The following is a 26,068-nucleotide window of genomic DNA, read 5'->3' on the forward strand; positions in this document are numbered from 1 at the left end:
CATGACCAGATAAAACAACAGTAGAAAACTCTAGAATAAGAAATTCTATTACTGGAAGTCTCCCTAGAGATCAGCAAACCCAACCCCATTTAGCAAACGAGGAAGTATGGACCAGAGTGACTAAGAGTCTCTGCTCTACAGACGTTAGGGCATTAACCATATGCCAGGGACTTCCCTGGTGGTCTAGTGGCTAAGACTTCACACTCCCAGTGCAGGGGGCCTGGGTTTGATCCCTGGTCAGGGAACTAGATATAGATACCACAGGCTGCAACTAAGAGTCCATGTGCTGCAACTAAAGATCTTGGATATGGCAATGAAGATTGAAGATCCTGAGTGCCACATTTAAGACTCAGCAGAGCCAAATAAATAAATATTAAAAACACAAACTATATGCAAGTTACTTGCTTGGTGCTGGGATATAAAAGTAAGTGGAACATGATACCCACATTCAGTGGGTTTGTAGACTAGCTACTGTTACCAGTGTGATAAGTAATGTGAGAAAAACAAATTCAAACTGCAAGGTGGACCTCATTCAGACTGGTAATTCCCAGAGAAGGTCATGTGTTAGCTGACCTGGAAAGGATAAGCAGAAGTCAGACCAGGAGGCTGTGAAACAGGGCCCCAGGAAGGTGAAAGGGGAGAAGTGTAGTGCATTTAGTTAACCAAAGGAGTTGGAGTACAAGGGAATTCTACTCCTGGATTTAGGAAACAATAGTCTCCTGTCTTCCAGTTCAGGGATAGTTTTTTTAACACTGCCTGGCTCTCTAAGACTATTGACAAGTACAAGATGATTCAGCATGTCTACAAATTTCTGACTTAAAGAAAAGAAAACATACATGACTCATGCTTACCCAGGTGTACACATGAAGATTTTCTAGGAACTTCCCTGGTGGTCCAGTTGTTAAGAATCTGCCTGATAATGCATGGGACATGGATTCAATGCCTGGTTCGGGAAGATCCCACATGCTAAGGGGCACAGCTAAGCCTGTGTGAAGCCTGTGCACCACAGCTAAAGAAAGGCCACACGCAGCAAGGAAGACTCTGTGCAGCCAAAATAAATAAATAAATAATTAAAAAAAAAAGATTTTCCAAACCCTGTTGCTTAAAGTGTCTTTTTAAACTGGGTAGTGAAAGTGAAGTTGCTCAGTCATGTCCAACTCTGCGACCCTGTGGACTGTAGCCTACCAGGTTTCTCCGTCCATGGGTTCTCCAGGCGAGAATATTGGAGTGGATTGCCATTTCCTTCTCCAGGGGATCTTCCCGAACCAGGGATCAAACCTGGGTCTCCCACATTGCAGGCAGAGGCTTTAACCTCTGAGCCACCAGGGAAGCCCTAGGCTACATGTAAACTCATGAAATCAGAACACTCCCTAATACCATACATAATAATAAATTCAAAATAGATTAAAGAGCAAAGTGGAAGATAGGATATCACAAAACTCTTAGAGGAAAAGATAGGACACTCTATGATATAAATGGCAGTGAGATCTTTTTAAATCCCCCTCCTAGAGTAATGAAAATAAAAACAAATGGGACCTAATTAAACTTAAAAGCTTAGGCACAGCAAAGAAAACCATAAACAAAATGTAAAGACAACCCTCAGAATGGGAGAAAATATTTGTAACCTAATGCCCCTCTGACAAGAGAAGACTCCTCAGAGTCTCTTGGACTGCAAGGAGATCCAACCAGTCCATCCTAAAGGAAATCAGTACTGAATATTCACTGGAAAGACTGATGCTGAATCTGAAACTCCAATACTTTGGCCACCTGATGAGAAGCACTGACTCACTGGAAAAGACCCTGATGCTGGGAAAGATTGAGGGCAGGAGGAGAAGGGGATGGCAGAGGATAAATTGGTTGAATGGCATCACTAACTCCATGGACATGAGTTTGAGCAAGCTCTGGGAGTTGGTGAAGGACAGGGAGGCCTGGCGTGCTGCAATCCATGAGGTCGCAAAGAGTTGGACACAACTAAGCAACTGAGCTGAACTGCCCCTCCCGCCACTGGGTGGCAGCCCAGGGCTAGATACCTGAGGGAGACCCTCCCCTCCCTACCTCCCACTCCCTTACCCCAGGGCAAGCCTGGGTCCAAGGGATTGCTGCCCAAGCACGTCTATAATCCTATTTCTATAATAAAAATCATTTCAATTATTGAAAAAAAGGGGAGTGAGCAATGGGGTTGTGTACCAAACTCTCCTTAGAGGTTATATCCTCAACTGGGATTCTGGATACCTTTAACTTCCTCCATTACAGACGCTAGATCTCATCAACATTTGACTTTTTCACAGTGTATAAGGAGCCTGGTGGTCCACAGTCCGTAGGGTTGCAAAGTTACTTGTTTTAGAAGGAGGGGAGAAAAGGAAAATTTTAAGGGTCAGTTTATTTCATCCCTTTCCTTTATTCAATTCCATGCATACTATGCCACCTTCTGGTCAAGAAATGGCTTTTTGTCTGTGTCAAGGAAAATCATTGTTAAAAGTGAGTACAATGGTTACAGTATCTCCCACCTGCAGGTCAAGGTGAAGAGAAAACTTTGTTTTGCTCAAATGGGTGAGGAGTGGGTGTGAACAGGGTCAAGCTGAGTGACTGTAGGTTTTTTTATATAGAAAGCACCTGAAGCCCTCATGCAAAAAGCCAGTCCTCAAGCAAGAGAAAGCAAAGGAGAGACAGATCAGAGCATGGCCTTCAGCAGTGTAACTCTGTCAGAGGAGGAATTAGTAAAAGGATTAGTAAAAGGAAAGTACTCTGTGTAACTCTCTCCATGTGTCCTTAAGGGGGACCTTCAGTGAAGACTGCTGTGGCTTTTCAAGGCTCTTTGGGAAAGCATTTCAGATGTTAGATGAAGAAGGATAGACAAGGAAGCCCCAGATTTCTTTGCCACACTGTAGCTTTCTCAGAAGGGCTTCCCAGGTACTTCAGTGGGAAACAATCTGCCTGCCAATGCAAGTGCCCACGGGTTCAATCCCTGGGTGGGGAAGATCCCCTGGAGAAGGGAAGGGCAACCTACTCCAGTATTCTTGCCTGGAGTATCCCATGGACAGGGAAGCTTGGCAGGCTACAGTCCATAGGGTCGCAGAGTCAGACACTAATGAAGCGACTTAGCACGCACGTACATGTAAGAAATTAAAAGATACTAGGATGTAAACCATCATAGTTAAATACTTGCTCCCAGAACTGTAGTACATTCCTGGAAAGATCCCCTAAAAGCATGATTTCTGGGTCTACAGGCATGCTTGCTTCTATTTACTTTTTAAAATTAAAAAATAAACTATTTTTCTAGGAGTTTTCGGTTCCAGAAAAATTGAGGCAGAAAGTCCAAAGAATTCTCATACGCCAACTGCTCTCCCTTCAATCAACAATCTTCTCGCTTAAAAAAATAAAAGTATTATTGATTGATAGAGGCTTTGGGGAATGGGAGAGGATATAGAAAACACACAAAGACCCTGGTTTGGTAAAATAAGGTTCGGCCGAAAAGCCGGGAGCAGTGTGTCAAAGTGAAAACTACATTTCCCAAAGGGTAGCGCGGCACGTCACAAAGGATGACGGCGCATGCGTAAAGTGGTCCTCCGCGCTGCGACTAAGCTCATAAAAGGGAAAAGGGCTGTGTGGGTCTCGTCCTGCCGCGAATCTTCGAACGTAAAGGGCGTTGTCATCTGTAGACTCTGAAGAGCATTCGAAGGACCGCGCGCTTGCTCCCGCCGTCGCAGTTTCCAGCGCGACGTGCTTGTTCCACCCGTGGCTCTGTAGGTAGGTATGGGTCGCGGTCTGCGACACCCCCCTACCGCCGCACACCCCCGTCCGGGGGATGGCGGGAGCGGAGGGCCGGTGGTCCTTATGCTCCGGCCTCGCTGAGACGGCTCCTGAGGGGCGGTGCGCACGCGCCTTGGCGGAGAAAGGCGGGGCCCCGGGAAGGAGGGCTGGTGTCGACCGTCTGTACCGTCTGCGCGTGCGTGCGCCGGGCAGCCCTGCACGGCTGGAACGTCGCCGCACGTGGAGCTTGCGGGGTGGCCCAGGGAGGTGGGGTACCCAGGCCAGATGCGAGAAGATGAGGGCAGAGGATGGGCCCCGAACCTTGGTAGCATTTGTTATTTGCTCATGATGTGCCCATCTTAACCAAACCACCTCATTCTTCATTCATGTTTCTCCTGGCGCCTCGTTTCTCTGCCCTTGTTTGCAGCCCAAATTTCGGTCTGTATTCACTAGCAGTTTTTCTCCTCTTAACCCACTCCAGTCGGGCCTGGACCCCACTCTTCCACTGAAATAGCGCCTTGTCAAAGCCACCAGTCATCTCTAGGTCGCCAAATTCAGTGTTTAGTTCTCAGACCTGTAGCAGTATTTGATGTAGTTGATCTCTTTTTGCTATGGAATATGCCGAAGTGTGACAAAACTTGGAAGAGTATAGATTTTATAGTTTGCAAGCTTGCAGTGGCAGCTTGACTACTTGTATTCCCTGAGTTACCTAGCATAACTTCACCCAACTGAACTGCACCTTCCCCAGCTGTGAAGAAGATGGGCTTGTAGCAGTGATGTAGACTTAAATGAGAGTCACCTGTGTAAGCTTCAGTACCAAAGTCTGGTAGGTACTGGGTATGGGTGCAGGGTGGGATAGGTGGAAATCATCAGGTCTTCTTAATTTAAAAAAGGAAGCTAATTGAGGGACGTACTGGTGGTCCAGTGGTTAAGAATCTGCCTTGCAATGCAGGGGACTTAGTGTTTGATACCTGGTCAGGGAACTGTGATCCCACCTGGTGTGGGGCAATTAGGCCCAAGCACCACAACTATTGAGCCTACAGCCACATCCAGAGAGTCCATGGGTCCTACATGATGCAACGAAGATCCTGTGCACTGCAGCTAAATGAATAAATGAATAAATATTTTCTAACAAAACAAACTAATGTAGATTCTTACTGATGGTGGCTAAATTGAGGGTATGGGATCTGAATGTAGTCTTGGATGCCTTGCTTTCCTGTGGCTCATGACAAAGCTTTTATTGTCCTCCGTCCTGTGGGATTATTTTTAGAGTGGTTTAAGTATAGACTGTTCTCATTTGTTTGTATGAGAGGGTCAGACAGCAGTTTTAGACTGGGTGTTTAGCAGTTACTGTGTGCTTTTCCTCGTAGCCTTGGTCCCTATGAATTACCTCTTTTTAGTCACACTTCTCAGTTGCAGGTAACAAAAAGGTAGCCCAAACTCTTCTAAGCAGAAAAGGACTATCTGTTGACTCTAACTAAAGAGTCCCAGGTGGACCAGCTTCAGGTATGGCTGTATCCAGAAGCCTTGGTTATGTCACCAGTATTTTCTGTGTCTTTTCAGCTCTGCTTTCCTCCATGTTGATTTCTCCCTCAGGCAGGCAAAAATCTCCATCAGTTCCAGGCTTCTATGCTACTCTCTTAGTCAACAGAAAGAGGTTTTTTTTTTTTTTTTTTTTGCTTCAACAAGAGATTTGAAATTGATGTTGGCCAGATTTGGGTCACATATCTCTTTCAGAACCAGTTGTGCTGGGCAGGAAGACTGTAATACTTCTGTGGACCCAGGTGGTATACTCAGCCTTGGAGCCAAGATGAGGGATGGTTTCCCAAAGGGAAATTAGAGTACTATTACAAGACCTAAATGTTTACTTAAGAAAAAGGAACAGGTGTCTTTAAAAAGAGTCACATATGATTGCTCTTAGCAGTTTTATTCATAATTGCCAAAAATGGACATAGACGCTATTCAGAGAATAAAGGTTAAATAAACTGGTTTGTTCATACAATTGATGCAACTCAGCGATAGAAAGCAACAAACTCCTAATACACACAGCAACACAGATGAATCTCAAAACACATTAAGTAAAAGAAACCAGACACTGAAGTATATGGATGGCATGATTATATTTGTGTGAAGTTCTGGAAAAGGCATTACTAGTCTCTAGTAGAACATAGCAGAGAAGTGGTTCCCCTTGTGGGTAGAAGTAGAAAGTCTGGAAAGAAGAGGGTTCTAGGACCCAGAAGGTTTAGGGTTACTGGGCCTTACCTCAAAATTCATAAAAATTCTGAAACCATATGGGGATTACATAACCGCTCCTTGGTTTGAGACTAATGCTGAGATGAACTGGGACCCTTGAGCTTGGATAACAGGCAGTTTGGGCTGAACATTCCGTTTCCTCCCAGCTGGGAGCTCCCTGGTGAGCTGTGGTTCCAAGTCTGTGTTCCCACTTGTTTTGCACCAGCAGGCTTAGTGTTCTCAGAGTGGAGAGCTACAGGAACCTTTACTGAGAGTGTATTTTCTGGGGAAATTCAAGTTCACAGCTGACTGCATCTGGAGATAGCAGTGTGTGCACGCTCAGGCACAGAGTTGTGTCTGACTCTTTGTGACCCTATGGACTATTGCCCACCAGGCTCCTCTGGCCATGGCATTCTCCAGGCATTTGCCTGGAGCGGGTTGCCATTTCTTCCTCCAGGGGATCTTCCTGACCCAGGGATCAAACCACATCTCTTGTGCGTCTCCTGCATTGGCAGGCAGATTCTTTAGCACTGAGCCACCTGGGAAGCCCAGAGATAGCGGTAGTTTATTGTAAAATCATAAAATGAGGTGCTTCTCCCAGGCAGGGTGCTCCCTCGTGGGCAGAGCCCGAGCAGGGGCGGCCCCTTACACGGTGGCGGCCGTGATCACTCCCCCGTGCTTCGGATGTGTCAGCGTTTTCTGTTGCTTGTGCCTTTGGCTGCTTTGCTCAACTTAATAATACAGTCCCCTGTCTTTTCCTGGCACTGCCTTATTTACACTTCAGAATTACTTCACATCAAATAGAAATGAGGTGAGACGAGAGCATTTAAAAAGTCACAAGTCAGCGTTTTTTTGAGTATGAGTGCGTCCTAACAGTTGGTGTAGGGGCTTCCTCTGCCTTAAAACGGGCCTCTTGTCAAATTTGGGGCCCTCCTTTCCCACCGCTGCCTTCTGGTTGCAGGATGAGGCCCTCCCTGGCTTGGTATTTGACCTACTCCTCCTCCAGACCACGTGAGTCAACTTTTTCACTTAAGTTTGCTGACAGTTTCAACCACAGTTTTGTGTGTCTGTTTCTGCATCTACTGATTGCAAAAGGTTTTATGAGACAGCACTTTTTTTTTTTTCTGAAATATACGTGGGATCTTTCTGGAAAGCTACCCAAGAAACAACAGTGTTTGCTTCAAGGAGTGGGCGATTTCCTGACACTACTCATCAGTGGGATTATTGATGAAAGGGTCTTGTTGATGACAGCAGAGATGACTATTCTGCCTGTGGAGCTTTCTAGGTTGTTTGGAGAAGAAAAGATCTACCTACATCTACTGGTTGGAAAAGCTGGTTTATAGATCTAGGTCAAAGTGTTAGTCACTCAGTCGTGCCCAGCTCTTTGCAACCCCGTGGAATGTAGCCCTCCAGGCTCCTCTGTCCCTGAAATTCTCCAGGCAAGGATACTGGAGTGGGTTGCCATGCTTTCCTCCCGGGGATCTTCTCAACCCAGGGACTGAACCCAGGTCTCCTGCATTGCAGGCAGATTCTTTATCTTCTGAGCCACTAGAGAAGCCCGTAGGTTTAGATAGGTTCCAGGAAAAGTCAAATAAGAGTTAAGTTAGGCTTCTTTAGGGTTAGTCAGACAAGACCAGTCTTTAGCTGGTTGTTGAGGAAAATGTACCCTGACAAAGAGGGAAAGGGTAGGTCTTCCTTGGTGGTTCAGTGGTAAAGAATCCGCCTGCCAATACAGGAGACACAGGAAACATGGGCTCGATCTCTGAATCAGGAAGATCCCACATGCTGCAGAGCGACTGAGCCCATGTGCCAGCACTACTGAGCCTGTGCTCTAGACCCCAGGACTGCAGTTACTGAAGCCCATGACCCTGATCCTGTCCTGCACGAGAGAGTAGCCCCTGCTCGCCACAAGTGGAGAAAAGGCCACACAGCGGGAAGACCCAGCACGGTCAAAAACAAATAAGTAAAATGAAAAAGAGGGAAAGAAGCTGCCTCTCGGGCTCTTGGGAGGGTAGAGTGGGATGGGACAGAACATCTGTGTTTGAGAGCCTGTAGATAAGACGCACTAGAAGGACTGTCAGCGGATGATGACACTAGGTAGGCCTCAGGACTGGATCCCATCCTTCACCCTCCTGTCCCTTCACATGCAACCCTGTTCTCTCCTGCCCCTCAGCCAACCTGCTTCCATTTCCTCCACCTGTAATCCGTCTGTCTGCTTGCCTCTCCTCAAGCCTCCACCCCTGTCTCTGGGTCACAGCCCTGCTAGCAGGGAATTGCTGTCTTCATTGCTACCACACCCCTCCTGTATGGTCCCTCCCGTTGACAGTGTCCCCCCCCCCCCCCCCCCCAGGTCATCAGTAACACCCTATTTGATTCTGGAGACAGTCCTTTTCTGTGGCATGTGGTTTTATCGGTCACCCTCTCACGTAAACTTTCCGGCTTTGAGGGAGATTAAGATTTGGAGATGTCATTGCACAGACAGGGTGGGGGGAGGAGGTTACCTAGGAGTGAGAGGGGACAGCAGCCCGGCTTGAGCCCTGAGGAGCGCCAGCATTTGTGATTCTATTTATTTGTGTGTTCGGCTGTGCTGAGTCTTTGTTGCTGTGCGGACTTCTCTCGTTGCAATGAGCGGGGGCTGCTCTCTTTGCGGAGCACAGGCTCTAGGACACGCGGGCTTCAGTTGCAGCACGTGAGCTCAGCAGTTGTGGCTCACAGGCTTAGTTCCTTAGTTGTGGCTCCATGGCTTGTGGAACCTTCCCGGATCAGGGATCAAACCTGTGTCTCCTGCGTTGGCAGGCAGATTCTTTATCCCTGAGCCACCAGGGAAGCCCAGCTCCGGCATTTAGAGAATGTTCAGAAGGGAGATCAGCCCAGGAGACTAAGGAGGAGCCGGGGTGAGGTATAGGCAACCCGCACAGCAGGGAGGCCCTGAAGCCAGAGGCGGAGGAGGGAAGGGACACCTGTGCCCACGTGCTGACACATCTTGTCGGATAAAGCAGGAAAGGATCCAGTGCTTTGACCTGTAGGAAGTGATTCATTTTTCTCAAGAACATTTTCACTGGACTGGTGAGGATGAAGCTAGCTGAAAGTGGGTTGAAAAGTGAAATGGAGGTGAAGAAGTAGAGAGGCATGTGCTTGGACAACCTTAATTTTGAAGTGGAACCAGGAATGGGTGGGTCCATGAGGTGAGCATGCGGCTCAGAAGCTCTCATTTATTTTTAAGATGGGTCCCTGCCCCAGAGTGTGCTCATTTGCTCGTAAAGCATAGGAAAAACATGTCAAGTGGTGCAAGAGGAGATGGAGTTCAGAGCACAGATGAGGGAGGGTTTGGTCTTCAGTAAATGAAAGGACAGTCTTCTGTCTTGAGGGGAAGGCGGAATGGAGCTCTGCTGCACGAGGTCATGGTTTTGATGGTGGGGTCGTTTCCAGAGACCTCGTGATCTCTGGCTTGTTATCTGAGCGAAGTAGGAACCTTGGACATCAGTAAAGGGGACCCAAAGTCAGGTATGAGGGTAGGAGCAAAGATACTGAGGAGAGAAGAGGTTTGAAGCGTCCACATTATCAGAGAAGGTAACTGATTTTTCTGGTAGCAGAATGGGAGTGCTTGCTGTCAATGTTTGTATAAAGTAAAGCCCACCTGTCCATTTGGGGGGGTTCCCCCTGTTTTAATATGCACAGGGTAGGCATGTAGAGGTGGTTCTGACCAGGATTCTGCTTTATGTGGCAGGAGAGAGTAACCCTTTTCCATGCTGATCTGGTCTTTCCCAGAATCTTCCCACGGGACTCATCCTTGGTCAACACCCTCACCTTGGTTGTGGTTCAAGGGGGGCTCTTTCCCCCTTCCTTTTTGCTCACTCAGCAGATCATCTGTAGCCTCATCAATGACCTTTATGCTATTCATCGTCAAATTTATCCACTTTGAATCTCTTAAACTCTAGATCCCTGATTTCATGTGGTTCTAATTAGTGCAACTAGACTTTTTTTTTCTTAAGGGACATGTTATTCTTTGTATTAAAATGCATTATATAAGGCCTGCAGTGGTAAAAATAGCACTGCACATGTGAGGAAAAAAAGATGTGTCACAGCTAAGTTGGACTTCATAAAAATTGAGAACATGTGCTTTAAAGGACAGAATTCAGCAATCACTTTTATAAAACCAATAAAAATGGGCAAAGGGTAGTTCTCTCAAGAAGATACAGAAATGGCATTTAAACACATGAAAAGATGTTCAACATCAGTAGCCATCAAGGAAATGCAAAGCAAAACCACTGGTTAGCATTTCATACCCACTCAGATGGCTGTAATCAAAAAGAAGATGATATCACATGTTGATAGAGATAGCAGAACCCTCCTATGTTGCTGATGTAGATATAGATGGCACATCCACATTGGAAACAGTCCAGCAGTTCTCACAAGCTTAAACATAGAGTTACCATATGACCCAGCAGTTGCACTCCTTGGTACATGCCCAGAAAATGAAAACATGTCTGCAAGTATTTATAGCGGCATTGTTCATAATGGCCAAAAAGTGAACACAACCCAAACGTCCATCAGTTGGTGAGCTGGTATACAAAATGTGGTATATGCAAACATGGAATATTATTGAACAGGAAAAAAAATGAAGTGCAGAATAGGTAAATATCTGGAGACAGAAGGTAAATTAGTGTTTGCTGAGGGCTGGCAGAGATGGAGATGGGCATGTATTTAAAATGTATAATTCAATCAGTTCAGTCGCTCAGTCATGTCCAACTCTTGGTCTTGGCGACCCCATGGACTGCAGCACGCCCGGCTTCCCTGTCTATCACCAACTCCTGGAGCTTGCTCAAAGTCATGTCCATTGAGTCGGTGATGCCATCCAACCTCTCATCCTCTGTCTTCCTCTTCTCCTGCCTTCAGTCTTTCCAAGCATCAGGGTCATTTCAGATGAGTCAGTTCTTCACATCAGGTGGCCGAAGTATTGGAATTTCAGCTTCAGCTTCAGTCCTTCCAGTGAATATTCAGGACTGATTTCCTTTAGGATGGACTAGTTGGATCTCCATACAGTCCGAGGGACTCTCAAGAGTTTTCTTCAACACCGCAGTTCAAAAGTTTCAGTTCTTCGGCACTCAGCTTTCTTTATGGTCCAACTCTCACATCCATATATGGCTACTGGAAAAACCATAGCTTTGACTAGACAGATCTTTGCCGGTAATGTAATGTCTTTGCTTTTTAATATGCTATCTAGGTTTGTCATAGCTTTTCTTCCAAGGAGCAAGCATCTTTTAATTTCATGGCTGTAGTCATTATCCGCAGTGATTTTGTAGCCCAAGAAAATACAATTCAGTGGTTTTTAGTATATTCAAAGGTGTGTGGTCATCACCACAATCAATTTTATAACATTTTGATCACCTGGCCAAAAAACCTTATACCCATTAACAGTCACTCCCCTTCTTTTTTCAACTGTCTCTGCGCACCTCCCCACCCCCCACCCCAGCCAACTTTCTGTGAACTTGCCTATTCTGGCTATTTCTTATAAAGGGAATCATATACTATGAAGTTTGTTGCGTCTGGCTTTTTTCACTTAATGTTTTCAAGGTTCGTCCATGTTGTCGCATGTATCACTACTACTTCCCTTATTATTGTAGTAATATAGTCTGTTGTACCGAACCCATTCATACAGTTTCTCCACATCCTCAGCAGTGCTTGTTGTTATGTCTCATTTTTATTATAGCCATCCTAGTGAGTGTGAACTAGTTTTTCCTGTGGTTTTGATTTTTATTTCTTGATGGCTAATGATACTGAGTGTTTTTTCAGGTGCTTGTTGGCCATTTGTATATCTTAGGAGAATTGTCTAAGCAAATCATTTTTGTATATGGTCTGAGGTAAGGACCCACATTCACTCTCTTACCAGTGGACATCCAGTTGTCCTTGCACCATTTATCAAAAAAGACTATTGTTTCCCCATTAAATTGTCTTGGCAACTTTGTGGAAAATCAGTTGACCATGGATATAGGTTTATTGGTGGTTTCTTGATTTTGTCCCATTGATCTTATGTCTGCCTTTATGCCAGTACCATACCATCTTGATTACTATAACTTTGTAGTGTGTTTTGTAATTCAAGATTTTTTTGGTTATTTTGGATCCCTTGGATTTTCATGTAAATTTTCAGTTGAGCTTGTTAATTTCTACAAAGAAGCCAGCTAGGATTTTGATAGGGCCTTTGTTGAAACTATAAATCAATTTGGGGAGTAATGCTATTTTAATAATATTAAGTCTTCTGATCCATGAATATGGGTGTCTGTTTATGTAGATCATCTTAATTTTTTTAAACAGTGTTTTCTAGTTTTCAGAGTAAAAATTCTACACTTTTCTTATTAAATTTATTCCTAAGTATCTTATTCTTTTTGATGCTGTTGTAAATGGAGTTTTTTCTTAATTTCATTTTTGGATTGTTCATTGCCACTGTATAGAAATGCAGTTGATTTTTGTCTTAGCAATCTTCTCTCCTCTAACCCTTATTAGTTCTTATAGTTGTTTAGTGAGTTTCTCAGGGTTTTCTTTAACTTTTTATTTTGTATTGGAGTATAGCTGATTAACAACGTTGTAATAGTTTCAAGTGAACAGCAAAGGGACTCAGCCATACATAAACGTGTATCCAGGGTTTTCTGTGTACAAGGCCATGTCATCTGCAGATGGAGATAGTTTTACTTTTTTCTTTCCAACCTTGGTTCTTTTATTTCATTTTATTGCCCCAGCAAGAACCTCCAGAACAGTATTGACTTGTTGCTGATCTTAGCCGGTTAAGTTTTAAGTCTTTCAACAGTAAGTATGATGTTATCTATGGGTTTTCATAGATGCCCTTGATCAAGTTGAGGCAGTTCTCCTGTATTCCTGGTTTCTATATTACTTTTTAAATAAACAAAAGCAGAGATTTTAAGAATATATGAATATTTACAGACAAGGAATTCAGTTTACTACTAGGAAGGGTGGGGGAGATTCAGTGTGAAGCTGACCTTTGTGGATATGGAGATGTATTAATTGAACCACCTTTCCCAGAAGGTAGGGGGATCATGTAAAATTTCAACAGCCTAAAAAATTTTCCTTTTTTCTTCCCATCTCCTTTTCTCTTTAGGCATGTGTCCATTTTTACCTAGTTACAAAAGCTTACTTAAAAAAAATTTTTTTATTCAAGTATAGTTGATTTACAACATTGTGTTGATTACTGCTGTACAACAGAGTGATTCAGTGTTTTTTTAATATATATATATATATATACACACACACACACACATTCTTTTTTCCTTAATTTTTAAAATCATTTTTTAATTTGTTTTTACTTTCTGGCTGTGCCATACAACTTGTGGGATTTTATAGTTCCCCTGACCAGAGATTGAATTAAGAGCTCTCAGCTCTGAGAGTGCAGAGTCCCAACCACTGGACCACTAGGGAATTCCTGAAATTCTGTTTTAAAATATTCTTTTCCATTATGGTGTAATCATAGGATATTAAATATAGCTCTCTGGGCTATACAGTATGACCTTGTTACTCATCCATTCTATGTATAAAAACTTATATCCGCTAACCTCGACTGCCCACTCCATCTCTTCTCCAGTCCTCTTCCCCTTGGCAACTGCCAGTCTGTTCTTTGTGTCCGTGATTCTGTTCCTGTTTCATAGATAGATTCATTTGAATCATATTTTAAATTCCACATATAAATGATATCATATGGTATTTGTCTTTCTCTTTCTGACTGATTTCACTTAGTATGATAGTCTGTATCATACTGTACTATACTATGTTGCTGCAAATGGTATTATTTCATTCTTTTTTGTAGCTGAGTAGTATTCCATTGTATATATGCACCACATCTTCTTTATCCATTCATCTGTTGATGGACATTTAGGTTGTATCTTGGCAAAACAGTAGCTTACTTTTAAAATAGCCTATTATTGTCTTTTATCCTGATTATCTATTGTTGCATTTTCATCAGAATACATTTATCTTACCTTAAGTCAGATACTTTTAGTAGTTAATTTCTCTTCCCTCTACAGTAAAAAAAAAAGTAACAGTGCTTTATGATTTGGAAAGTGTCTTCATATAAGGTCTTATTTGAGTCTTTATTTTACAGATTTAAAAAAAGGGCAAAGTGACAGTCACTCAGTTGTATCTGACTCTTTGTGACCCCATGCACTATACAGTCCATGGAATTCTCCACGTCAGAATACTGGAATGGGTAGCCTTTCTCTTCTCTAGGGGATCTTCCCAATCCAGGAATCAAACCCAGGTCTCCCACATTGCAGGTGGATTCTTTACCAGTTAAGCCACAAGGGAAGCCCAAGAATACTGGAGTGGGTAGCCTATCCCTTCTCCAACGGATCTTCCCGACCCAGGAATTGAACCAGGGTCCCCTGTATTGCAAGTGGATTCTTTACCAACTGAGCTATCAAGGGAGCAAAATTTAAAAAAAAAAAAAAAAAAAGGCGGGAGGAGGATAAACCAGAATACTTGAATCCAAGAGCTGGGGCTATGGCGTGCTGCTTTTGGAAGGTACTTACTAAGTACTCCTGACTTGTTTGCACATACTGAATCCAAGCATCACTGGACTGGGGAAGAATTCCAGGACCACTTGCCACTGTATTTCCTAGGGCTCCTGTAAACAAATGACCATAAACTGGGTGACTACAAACAAAAGGAATGTATTCTTTCACAGATCTGAAGGCTAGAATTCCAAACTCAAGCAGTTCTGTTAGTCGCAGAATCAAGGGTAGGGTCCTTCTTAGGGGCTCAGAAGGAGAATATGTTCCATATCTCTCTCCAAGTTTCTAGTGGTTGCCAGCAATCCTTGGCACTCCTTAGCTTGCAGCTGCCTGACTCCAGTCTCTGCCTCTGTCAGATGGCTGTCTTCCCCCTGTATATGTCTGTCTCTCCACCTGGCATTCTCTGTGTGTGTGTCTGTTTCTTCTCTTACACGAACAGAAGACATATTGGATTATATGTGTGTATGTGTGTACACAGTCATGTCTGACTCTTTGTGGCCCCATAGACTGTAGCCCACCAGGCTTCTCTGTCCATGGAATTTTCCAGGCAAGGAAATTGGAGCACATTGCCATTTCCTACTCCAGGGGATCTTCCCGACATGGGGATTGAACCCACATCTCTATGTCTCCTGCCTGGGCAGGCAGATTCTTTACCACTGTGTTGTGGGGGAAGCTGCATAAGGCACCAGGGAAGCCTCCGTGTTGGGTTAAGGCCTGCCCTGTTCCAGTATGATCTCATCTTAACATGCACATAAGGTCACACTCACGTACCAGAGGTTAGGACTGCAGCGTCCTAGCCAGAAGAATGGTTAAACCCACAATAGCCACTGATAAGTTCTCTTTTCCTCCCCTCCCCGCAGGCGCCCCTCTATACCATGGCCCTTGTGTCTGCTGATTCCCGAATTGCAGAACTGCTCACAGAGCTCCATCAGCTCATCAAGCAAACCCAGGTGAAAAGCCACAGCCCTCCACTCCTAGAGGGGGTCGTGGGCTGTGATACTGAACTATGGAGGGGGCGGGGATGGTTGTGTTCAAAGAGATTGGTCGTGCCGGAACCACGATGATGTCATGAAGGTGAGGAGGAGCATGTGGGCTATGACTGCCGTGCCTACTGGGTTTTCTGTCACGTGCAGGATTTCATGGTTCTTTTTGGTTAGTAGCAGCAATTTTGCAATACTGAGCTATATTCACATTCAGTTCACCTATTTAAGGTGTACAGTCCAATTTGAATCCAATATTCAAAGTGTTGTGCAACCATCACCGTCATCAATTTCAGAACATTTTCAAAAAAGCCCTGTACTCAATAGCAGTCACTTTCCGTATGCCTCCACCTCCTTATTCCAGGTAAACATAGACACTCTTACCAAGCAAAATATTTCAGGTGTGTTTAGAGGTTATTTCCCAAGAGCTGGTCAAGGGCCAACCCTGTTTTGAAATGCCCAGCGTTTGAAAACCCTAGCCTGCTTAATTAAATCTTAACTGCACACCCACCTCCCTAGCCCTTGGCCTAGGCTCTGTTACAGCAAAATAATCATTTGAACATTTACATTTAGTATAGCATTTATAGACAAGGGCATGCAACCCACTCCAGTATTCTTGCCTGGAGAATCCCTATGGACAGAGTAGCCTGGCAGGCTATAGTCCATAGGGTCGCACAGAGTCGGACACAACTGAAGCGACTTTGCATGCATGCATGGCATTTATATAGCAGATATAGTTATACCTGATATAATAGTATCAGGATGAATACACCTGACCTTTGCAGGAATCCTTGTAGGGTTGAGATAGACTTAAAGAAACAACTAAATCTGTTCTATGGAACCATTACATGCACTTTCATATTTTTGTCCTAATTTGATTACCCAATTTCCTCCTTCATCTTCCACTCTCTGTACCATATGATAGATTAATGTGAAACCGTTTAGCATCAAAAGTAGCTGATGAATCAAATCCAGTTCCTCCTCAGGCCAGTCATCTTTTATCAGCATTTCATTCTCAGAAGACTTTGACTCAGTCTCCTAATACATTTGGTCATCAATATCAGTATTAGCCTATGATTTACTTAACAAAACATAGTTAAATCTTACTGATAGTACTAGTGTGTTATAACATACTGAAGTGTGATCATGGTAAAGTTGGTTTCATTATAGAACAGATCAGTAAGAATTACAGAGCAGTTTCTTATGCCTTTGCAACATAATTGGCTCTGCCCATTTACCAGATTTATGAACAGGTTTTAGTACAGTTCATGATTCCGTTATTTTTGAATTAGTGGGCTGTTTCAACTATGTGGTATAACTGCATTCACTCTTAACTCCATTTTGCCAAATGGCTACCCGCTCAGGTTTTTAGAAATTCTGACATGAAGGTTAAAAAGTAAAGTTACAATTTCCTTCTTAGGAATCACCCTAGCTCCCAGCATCTTCACTTGCAGCCTTGGTCCTAGGATCGCTGATGTAGGGAAGAATTGTACCAGCTTCCTTCCCTACCCCCGCTTCTTCAGATGAATTGATCATAGATACATGTGTAAATTTCTAGACTCTCAATACTGTTCCATTGATTTATATGGCAGTGTCACACCATTCGACTACTGCAGCTTTGTAGAAAGTTCTGAAGTTGGGGAATGTGAGTTCTCTTTCAAGATTGTTTTGGCTGTTCTGGGTCAGTTGAATTTCCATATGAATTTGAGGATGAGCTTGTCAGTTTCTGCAGAGAAGTCAGCTGGAATTTCGATGGGGGTTGCATTGAATCTGTGGATCACTTTGTCTTTTTTGATAAAGGAGCATCATTAAATGTATAACTTGTGATTGAACTTGAATGCCTTTTGTACTGCTTTTGCATTAGGCGGGGGAAAAAACCTTTTGAACGTAGGGATTTGGAAGTTGGATTTACTAAACGAGGGCCCTGTTTATGGGGCCTCTGGCCAGGGCGGTCGGGTAGTTATCACAGCAGCATGAAGGGCCCCCTCATGTCCTGTCCACCTTGTCCTTGTAGGAAGAGCGTTCGAGGAGTGAACACAACTTAGTGAACATCCAGAAGACCCACGAGCGGATGCAGACCGAGAACAAGAGTGAGTAGCTGGGCTCTGGAGAGAAAGGCGAGGAGCGGGGTGGGTGTGAGTTAAGACTGGCTGTCCTCATTTTCAAAAGCGACTTTTGCATGTGTCTGCCTGATCCAAAATGAACTGCTGCCTAGGCCTGAAGGACAGTTTTCACTCGGGCCGGGTGACCCAAGATGACCCAGGAGACAGATGACGACTCCCAGGCATCTGTCCCCCTGTGTTTACTCTGCAGTCTCTCCCTATTACCGGACAAAGCTGCGTGGCCTCTATACCACTGCCAAAGCCGATGCAGAGGCTGAGTGCAAGTGAGTACTGCCTTCTGCTTTGCCGTTGCCTCCCTCCTCACCCAGGTGCTAGGCTGTAGGAGCCCACGGCCCCAGCCTGCCCCTCTCCCAGGGCTAAGCAGATCCTGACTCCCAGCCTCTCCTGTAGGGCCCAGCTTCTCTAGAGCCCACTCTCGTCCCTCTTCCCCGGCCCCACTGTTGTATAAATGGCGGAAGGGCGTAGATGAAATCCCAGCACTGCCTTTTCCCTACCGCTTGACCTTGGCTGGTCTCTTGAGCTGAGACTCAGTTATTCCCTCATTAAAGTTGTCAACATAATATGTGGTGATGCATATAAAGTCACTAATATCTGTATTTTTCAAACTGTTTTGACCATAACCCATGGTGATGCCTGGTGCTGGGCAGTCTCCACAGAGACACACAAGGTTAGTGAGGGGCCTGCCTTCAGGGGCAAGCCATCCAGAAAGGAGAGATGCCCCAAAAAAGTTACAGGACAGTGTAGTTGGTGGGCTGGCAGAGAGGTGCTCACTGGGCCTTGGAATCTGGGACCCTCTCAGGGAGGAGGAGCAACTTGAGCTGGGGATGGGTAGGCAGACAAGACGGAGTGTGCCAGGGCCGTGAGGAGCTCCTGTAGGGTGGGAGCGTTTGAGGAGTGAGAACTAGCCCTGTGTGGCCGGGGGAGGGGAGGGACTCCAGTACCCAGACTTTATCTTGGAGGCAGTAGGGAGCCAAAGATGGTATAAGAGCAGGAGAGAAACGTCTGGCTGCCACACAGAGAACAGACTGGGTGAGATTCAAGTCTAGCTTGGAGACCAGGCATAAGATAGGATGGAGTTGAGCTGAGGCTTCTCATTGGGGCCGGAGAAACACGGGGCAGGTTCTGAGATCAAACTGGGGACCAGTTGGGAGACGAGAAGCTTTCCAAGGTTTTAGCTTAGACAAAGGGGTCTGCTGGGGCCCCCTGTGTCAGGATGGGGAGTAGAGACAAAAGGGTGGAGCTGACTGGCGGGGAGGGGACACAGTGGATTCTTGTCGGAGGTGTTGCTTTCTTGGCCTTCCCGCCTGCCCTTGCCCATCCCCATCTTCTCCCAATCGGAAGGATTGGAAGGTTCATTTGTGGGGCCCTTTTCCACTAGAGGGCCTGGAGTTTGGCTTGTATGAGTCAGAGTGACTCACACTCATTTAAAAGTAAAAGACAGACATACCCTTCTCAGATTAACAGCCGGCAGAGTGAGGCGACAGCTTCTGTAGCCAGATGGTGTGGGCTCTTCTCTGGCCTCAACTTTCCAGAGTTTAACACTTAAAGCTTGTTTCAGAAGTGCAGGTCCCTGGCAGTTGTGCTGCCATTTGACTTTTTCAGACTCTCAGACCTTCTTAGGTTCAATCACTAAATATTAAGTAAGGAGTCCTCCCCTCCAGATACCATGCTGGGAACAGAAGAGCGAGTGAGGCAGATAAGACGCCAGTCCTGCCCACAGGGAGCTTTGTGTCAGGGTGGGGAAAACGTGGTGGTATTCGTGCCCACGTGGCACTGAGCTGGCTGCTGTGGTACCTGTCAGCTCTTCCTAATATTTGTGGTCAACCTCTCGTGAAACTGCAGAGGCCCCAGGAGCCCGCGCCACTCCGTCACCTACTCTGCTCTCCCTTCATCTGAGCCCACAGCTCTTCCCAGCCTTTCCCCCTGCTTTTGCAGAAAACGCAGAAGACCCAGTCTGTCTTCATTTAACAGTCGTCTCTTTTGGCAGGAGTCAAAGGAGACAGATCAAAGATGTCACTTCCCATGTGCCAGTGGAGGCTGGTAGCCTTTCCGGGGGGAACAAGATACTTTCTTTTTTCGAAATTTATTTTTTAAAACTTTATTTTGTATTGGAGTGTAGCCAATTGACGATGTTGAGATTCTTTCAAGTGCATAGCAGGATGACTCAACCATACATATACATGTATCCATTCTCCCCCTACCACCCAGACTGCTGGGAACAAGAAATTTTTGACAGTGATTCAGAAGGCATTTTTCCAGATGTAGCCCCAGGAGGGCAGAGCGTCAGGGATGGTGTCCTCCGTGACTCTTTGGCCACAGACACTAACAGCCTGGCTCAGAGTTCCATCGAAGGAAGGTAGTTTGATGAGTAGTTAAGCCAGTGCACACAGAGCTCCAGTTTAACTTTGTGAGGACCTGGGTGGTCACAGCCTCAAACGTTAAGTGCCTGGAGCAGAGAATGAACGCCTTAGCACCTGGACTGTCTGTCTGAGCCAGGCGCCGAGGTCTGGTCAGCTGGCCGCTTGCGTGTGGGCACCTGCGGCGTGGACACCGTCCTGTGCTGACTGGGGGGAGGGCTCTCGTCTTGATCCATCACAGGATGTGTCCGCCGGGAAGTTGGAGGGAAGGTATTGTCCCTCCTCAGGCCTGACAGGGTCACACAGACACAGACCAGTTCCTGGGAGCAGAGAAGCCATGTGCCTGAGAGTCTAGGGTCTATTGTGTTTACCCTCCCGCTGGGCCTGGGGCTGAGGGAGGCCATGCAGCCAGCCTGCTGCTAGGCTCCTTCTGTAGATGGCCAGAGGGTGGGCAGCTCCCGGGCAGTTCATCTGTGCAACACCCCCTGGCTTATTAGCTGCTGTCTGCCTCTGCAAGCACAATTCCACCTATCTCAGCAAGACAGAAGAAAGCCCACAAGGAATTTTTTGACTCCTTTTCTTTTTAAAAGTTCACTCTAATCAGATAATTACTGTGAACTGGTATGCAGCAGTACTGGATTACTTTAAAGAGCTCACACTGGTTAGGCCCTTACTAATGGTTGGGGAGGAAAGTTAGGGCTCAGGGTTCTTGGCTGAGGACCCTTCAAAGGATCAGCCAGCAAGAGGCCTTTCCTCCACTATCCCAGGGGGGTGGCCCTTCCCTGAGGGGTGCTGGCGGGCTGGCAGGCTGCCTGCTGGAAGGTAGACACCCATGCTTTGCTGGGTGGTCATCCTGATTGAGCTTTCTGGTTCGGAGGGGCAGAAATTCCAGTTCCAGAAAACTGCTCTTGAAATAGTAAATGATCTTAAAACATCGTTTCCTTAGACCTCTCCAGTGGATCTTCAGTAACTTTGTTGTGGTTCAGTAGCTAAGTTGTGTCAGACTCTTTGCAGACCTGGACTGCAGCAATGTTACATTCCTTTCCTTGGAAATTCACAATGCAAATTAAAGTGGTAAAGGCTATGCCAAGTTATGCAACAGTTTCTTTAACTCAGTATTTCACAAACTTTCCTGCCAGTGGAGTACATTTACACACTAGTTCTCAAGTCTGGCTGCACCCAGAGGTTCTGATTTAACTAGGGTGGAATTCATGCATTAGTATTAACTTTTGATATGCTCAGACTTACGTAAATATATTTTTACCACATTTGCTTTTATTGTTCTCTGTATAGTCAAAAAAATTTTTTCTGAACCTTTTATGTTGCAGACATGATGCCTGATGCCTCTGGACCTCTAAACACATCAGTCAGCATGTGCTTTACAAAAGGACATTCTTAAACAACCATGGCACGTTTCTCAAAATTATGATATTATGCTGATATAAAACTATTCACTGAGCTACAGATCTTATTCAGATGACCTTGATAGCAAAAGAACAGAATATTTTCCTAGTGCGGATTAGTTTTCCTGTCTCTAGTCTCTCTCAATGTGGAACGGTTCCCAGGCTGTCTCTGCTTTTCGTGACTTTGACATTCTGAAAATGATAAGCCAGGGTAGAATCTCCCTCAGTTGGGTTTGTCTGCTGTTTCCTCACAATTAGATTCAGGTTTTACGCTTCTGGAAGTGATGTCCTCCGTCTTCATATTAGAAGGTAGAACTCTCACTGGTAAAGGTGGGCTCTTCCAGGTTTGTCCTCAAATTAGGGCTATTTTCCATTGTGTAATTGACAGGTATCTTAGATACTTGGAGACTATATACATAGCCCATTTCACATCAGACCCCCCCCCCCCACTAGTTTTGGCATCTGCTGAGAATCCTTAAAACAATTAGGATTCTTTTTTTTTTTTTTTCTATTGAGTTCTTTTTTTTTTTTTTTTTTTTTTTTATTTTATTTTATTTTATTATTATTATTATTTTTTTTAATTTTTATTAGTTGGAGGCTAATTACTTTACATCATTACAGTAGTTTTTGTTATACATTGATATGAATTAGCCCTAGGATTCTTTTTAAAAAGCTCCCTAGAGCATTCTGCTTTCCAGCTAAGGCTGAGAACCACGCCATCAGTACCTCCCAGAATGTAACTTAGGACATAACTACATAAAAGGATGTTCTCCCAACAGGCCCAAAAGCAGTGATCAGACTTTCAAAGTTCCCTTTGGCCTCCTGGCTTTTCCTCCTCTGCCTGGTTGCCCTATGTCCCAGTGCTCGCTCACAAGCCCATGGTGGCTCTGGCTGAGTGGTCCACATGTCTGATGCCAGCCATGCCGAGCTTCCGATGCTCTGAGCCTGTGGCAAGATACTCATCCCTCGCTACTTCCGTTTGCCCAGTTCCCTCTGCCAAGGCTGCCCCTTGCCCAGTCTTCTGGCCTTTGCCTGACAAGTCCACAAGAGTCACACCCTCTGGGACACCTTCTGTGACCCTACTATGCTGTGTTTTCATGGGTCTCATGCTGAACCAAGGCCTTCCTTAACACATGGGTTTTTACTAAAGGTTTGCTAGAGGAGTGGGCCAGAGAATAAATGTCCTGAAGTGGATTCAGTGCTGCTCATTGCTGTTGAACTATTCTCTGGGGGAGGTTCTCCAAACTCTGGGATGAAGAAGCCTTTTTCCAGCAAGGGTTTGTGTGCACTTCTGCTAGGTTCTGGGGTCCCGGCCACTCTGGAGCCCCCGTAATTGAACTCCAGAGGTTTCCAGGGGCTGGGGACAAGTTCGTGCCACCCGCAGCCCTGCTGTGTGCCGAGACAACTCCGCACAGTGCTCCAGAGTGTCTCCTCTCCCATGTGCAACTAGGGCAGACCCCGGATTCTAACTTCTGTCCCCCGAAATCTCAATTGTTAGAGGCTGCCAGCACCCCACAGCCCTTTGGCAGCATTTGCCCAATGCCCTCAGGCAAAGGGAGCCCTCCACTTACCAACCCTGTTAGGTAGTTTGTCCCACTACTTCCTCCTGTCTCATCTGTTCTTTTGTGCTTTTAAGAATAAAAGGAGAAAAGGAAGTCCGTGCTTTATGCTTCACGCAGACCTCTTCTCTCCCTTCTCCCCACCCTCAGCATCCTTCGGAAAGCTCTAGATAAGATTGCAGAAATCAAGTCTCTATTGGAAGAGAGGCGGATTGGTGAGTTAGAGACCACCGGTGGAATGATGGTTCCTGAGAGCGACAGTCAGTCTCCCTGTGGGGGCGCCTGTGACTTCAGTCCAGTGGGATCGTCCGGGGCTGGGAAGGGAATGGGGATGGTCCCCCGTGCTCCCTGCGGACCACGCTGATTCCCCTGCTCTGCCTACTGTCTGGGGCACTTACCCCCTCCCTTTCCTACTGCCACCTCCTGTTTCTTTTTTTTTTAACCCACACTCTCAGCCATGAAAGCGCAGAGTTCTAACCACTGGACTGCCAGGGAGTTCTCCCCTCTCCCATTTCTTGCTCCGAGGAGAACCTGGCTGTGTTTTGAGAGCTGCACCCTGGGTGTCTTGAAACCAGCCTTCCGCATGGAGTTTACTGACACGAGGCGCTGGCTTCCAGATCCCTCAAGCTGCTGGGGCCTTCTCAACTCTCTTGCCCCAGTGAACCCACAGTCCACACCTCCTCACCCATCAAAAACTGTCACACCGCCAGCTGGGTTTGTATGAGGTGGCTGGGTGTGTTGAACCATGCCCGAGGAGATCAGGGGTCTGTCCACATTTGTCTTTAAAAATTTGTTGTTGAACTACAACATATGTTAATAGGAAGGAACACAGATGTGAACACACAGCTAGCTGAAACTTTTCACTAACTGAACAAAATGTTCCTAGCACCCAGATCAGTAACTAGAACATGACCACTGCCCCGCAGCCCCGCTTCTGCCCTTTCCTGCTGCTTCCCCTTAGGGTATCTGCCCTCCCGGCAGCTCTTCATCTGTCAGTCTGGGTGGTCTCACTGCAGGCATCTTGAGGAAGGGGCAGGATGGCACGCAGCCCGTTGGTACTCAGGCCAGGGTGCTGCAGGCTGAGCTCTGATGGCCCAATGTGGGCGGGCTGGGGTGGGCGCCCTATCTCTGATGTCTTGAGGGCTCACTTCTCTCTCTCCCACAGCGGCCAAGATCGCAGGCCTGTACAATGACTCGGAACCGCCTCGGAAGACCATGCGCAGGGGCGTGCTCATGACCCTGCTGCAGCAGTCAGCCATGACCCTGCCCCTGTGGATCGGGAAGCCTGGTGACAAGTGAGGGCGGGCCCCGGGTAGGGTAGGGGCTGGCAAGGTGGGGGCTGGGACTGAACATTTTAATTCCGTCCTCAGACCCCCGCCCCTCTGCGGGGCCATTCCGGCTTCTGGGGACTACGTGGCCAAACCTGGAGACAAGGTGGCCGCCCGGGTGAAGGCTGTGGACGGGGATGAGCAGTGGATCCTGGCCGAGGTGGTCAGTTACAGCCACGCCACCAACAAGTGAGCGGTCCCCCGGCCCTATGGGCTGCTCTCCCGTCACCACAGCCGCGTGGGCTACACTGTCGCATCTGCAGGCTGGGAGGACAGCTACACCCCTGGGTATCTGTGGGGACCCGGGGGCTGCTTCCCCTCCCTGCCCTCCTCCCCCTTCCTCACGACTCCCCAACTTGGACTGTGATCCTGACCCTTTCTGCATCCAGCCCTTTCCTTTTGTCCGCCCGCAGGTACGAGGTAGACGACATTGACGAAGAAGGCAAAGAGTGAGTGTGCTGGTGGGGAGGGGGGCTGTGGAAGCCTGGAGGCGGCCAAGCTGCGGGGATGGGGCCCCCACCTTACCTCAGCCCCACCCCCAGGAGACACACCCTGAGCCGCCGGCGGATCATCCCACTGCCCCAGTGGAAGGCCAACCCGGAGACGGACCCCGAAGCTTTATTCCAGAAGGAGCAGCTTGTGCTGGCCCTGTATCCCCAGACCACCTGCTTCTACCGCGCCCTGATCCACACGCCCCCACAGCGGGTAAGGCAGCCCCCACAGGAGAGGCCGTCCCTAACGTCAGGGCCAGGTGGCCAGATGGCTCCTGGCGTCACCTTCCCACCTCCTTCCCCTCTTGTCCTCATCTCACAGCCTCTCTGAGCTCGGAGGGCCCTGCAAGTTGCCCTCTGTCTTCTGCTTAGTCTGCCCTCCAGCCCTGCCCTCTGGGGCAGCGCCGGCCCACCCTCCTCTTCCCAAGCTTCAGAGCCTTAGCAAGCCCTGAGCCGAATGGACGTGATGCATACACTAGTCTAACCTCACCTTTGCATTGAGTTGGGAAGCTCCATGCCCAGGGCCTGTCTTGGAGCCCTTAACTCTAGCCCCACTGCCTTTTCCTCAGCTGAACCGCTTTCCCTCGTGCTCTTGACCACATTGCTGATGCCCTGGTCACCTGATGCCAGTTCAAAGGCTATTCTTGCTTCTTCCTCCAGGATCCTTGCTGTTGCCCTCTAGGTTGTCCTTGATCCCTTTTACCCAGGCTCCCTGGTACCACACCCTCCAGTTACAGCCCACTTATGTAGGTGGTGGTCTCCTTGATCTTCATCCCTTACCCTTGGCCCTTTGTTGCTGAGGAAGGAGTTCTGTAGTAACAGGGACTGCGCTCACACATCTCCACTTCTTGAGTGAATACAAGGACAGGAGCTTCTGGGGGCCACGAGCCAGAGGTTCCTGTCACTCAAAGCTTAGTGGTGTGGGGCGGGGGTTTCACCTGGAGCCCTCTGACCAGTCCCTCCTGTCTGCCTCTGCTGCAGCCCCAGGATGACTATTCTGTCCTGTTTGAAGACACCTCCTATGCAGACGGTTACTCCCCTCCCCTCAATGTAGCCCAGCGGTACGTGGTGGCTTGTAAGGAGCCCAAGAAAAAGTGAAGTGGCCTAGCAGACTCGCAATCAGCTGACACCCTCTACGGGGGAACGCACAAGATTTTGTGATCAAATAAATATTCTTCCTCCTTGTCCATGTCTCCTAGGTTTTGCTTTTCCAGACCCTTGTCTCACTCCCCACTAGGGCGAGCTGGAGGCCACCGGGGGAGATGGCCTCATTGGGTCCCAGTGGGCATCTACCCTTCTAGCTCAGGTTGGTTCTTTGCTTCCAACAGA

General features: G+C 46.8%; 1 protein-coding gene across 4 annotated transcripts; it reads left to right on the forward strand.

The window, feature by feature from the left end:
- Positions 1-3,557: 3,557 nt before the first annotated feature.
- Positions 3,558-25,924, forward strand: SGF29 (SAGA complex associated factor 29). Of its 4 annotated transcripts, XM_070461158.1 has the most exons (11): positions 3,558-3,747; positions 6,944-6,993; positions 15,359-15,448; positions 17,493-17,568; positions 17,792-17,864; positions 23,071-23,135; positions 24,086-24,215; positions 24,291-24,437; positions 24,662-24,697; positions 24,791-24,953; positions 25,721-25,924. In XM_070461158.1, exons 3-11 carry the CDS (start codon positions 15,374-15,376, stop codon positions 25,835-25,837), a joined length of 882 nt encoding a protein of 293 aa, XP_070317259.1. In that variant the 5' UTR covers positions 3,558-3,747; positions 6,944-6,993; positions 15,359-15,373; the 3' UTR covers positions 25,838-25,924. The 4 variants fall into 4 exon arrangements, with proteins under 4 accessions (XP_070317259.1, XP_020740258.1, XP_070317261.1 ...); XM_020884599.2 differs by lacking the exon at positions 6,944-6,993; XM_070461159.1 differs by lacking the exons at positions 3,558-3,747; positions 6,944-6,993 and adding an exon at positions 4,132-4,576.
- Positions 25,925-26,068: the final 144 nt, after the last annotated feature.

The sequence above is a fragment of the Odocoileus virginianus genome, chromosome 33 (genome assembly GCF_023699985.2).
Source record: "Odocoileus virginianus isolate 20LAN1187 ecotype Illinois chromosome 33, Ovbor_1.2, whole genome shotgun sequence".
NCBI lineage: Eukaryota > Metazoa > Chordata > Mammalia > Artiodactyla > Cervidae > Odocoileus > Odocoileus virginianus.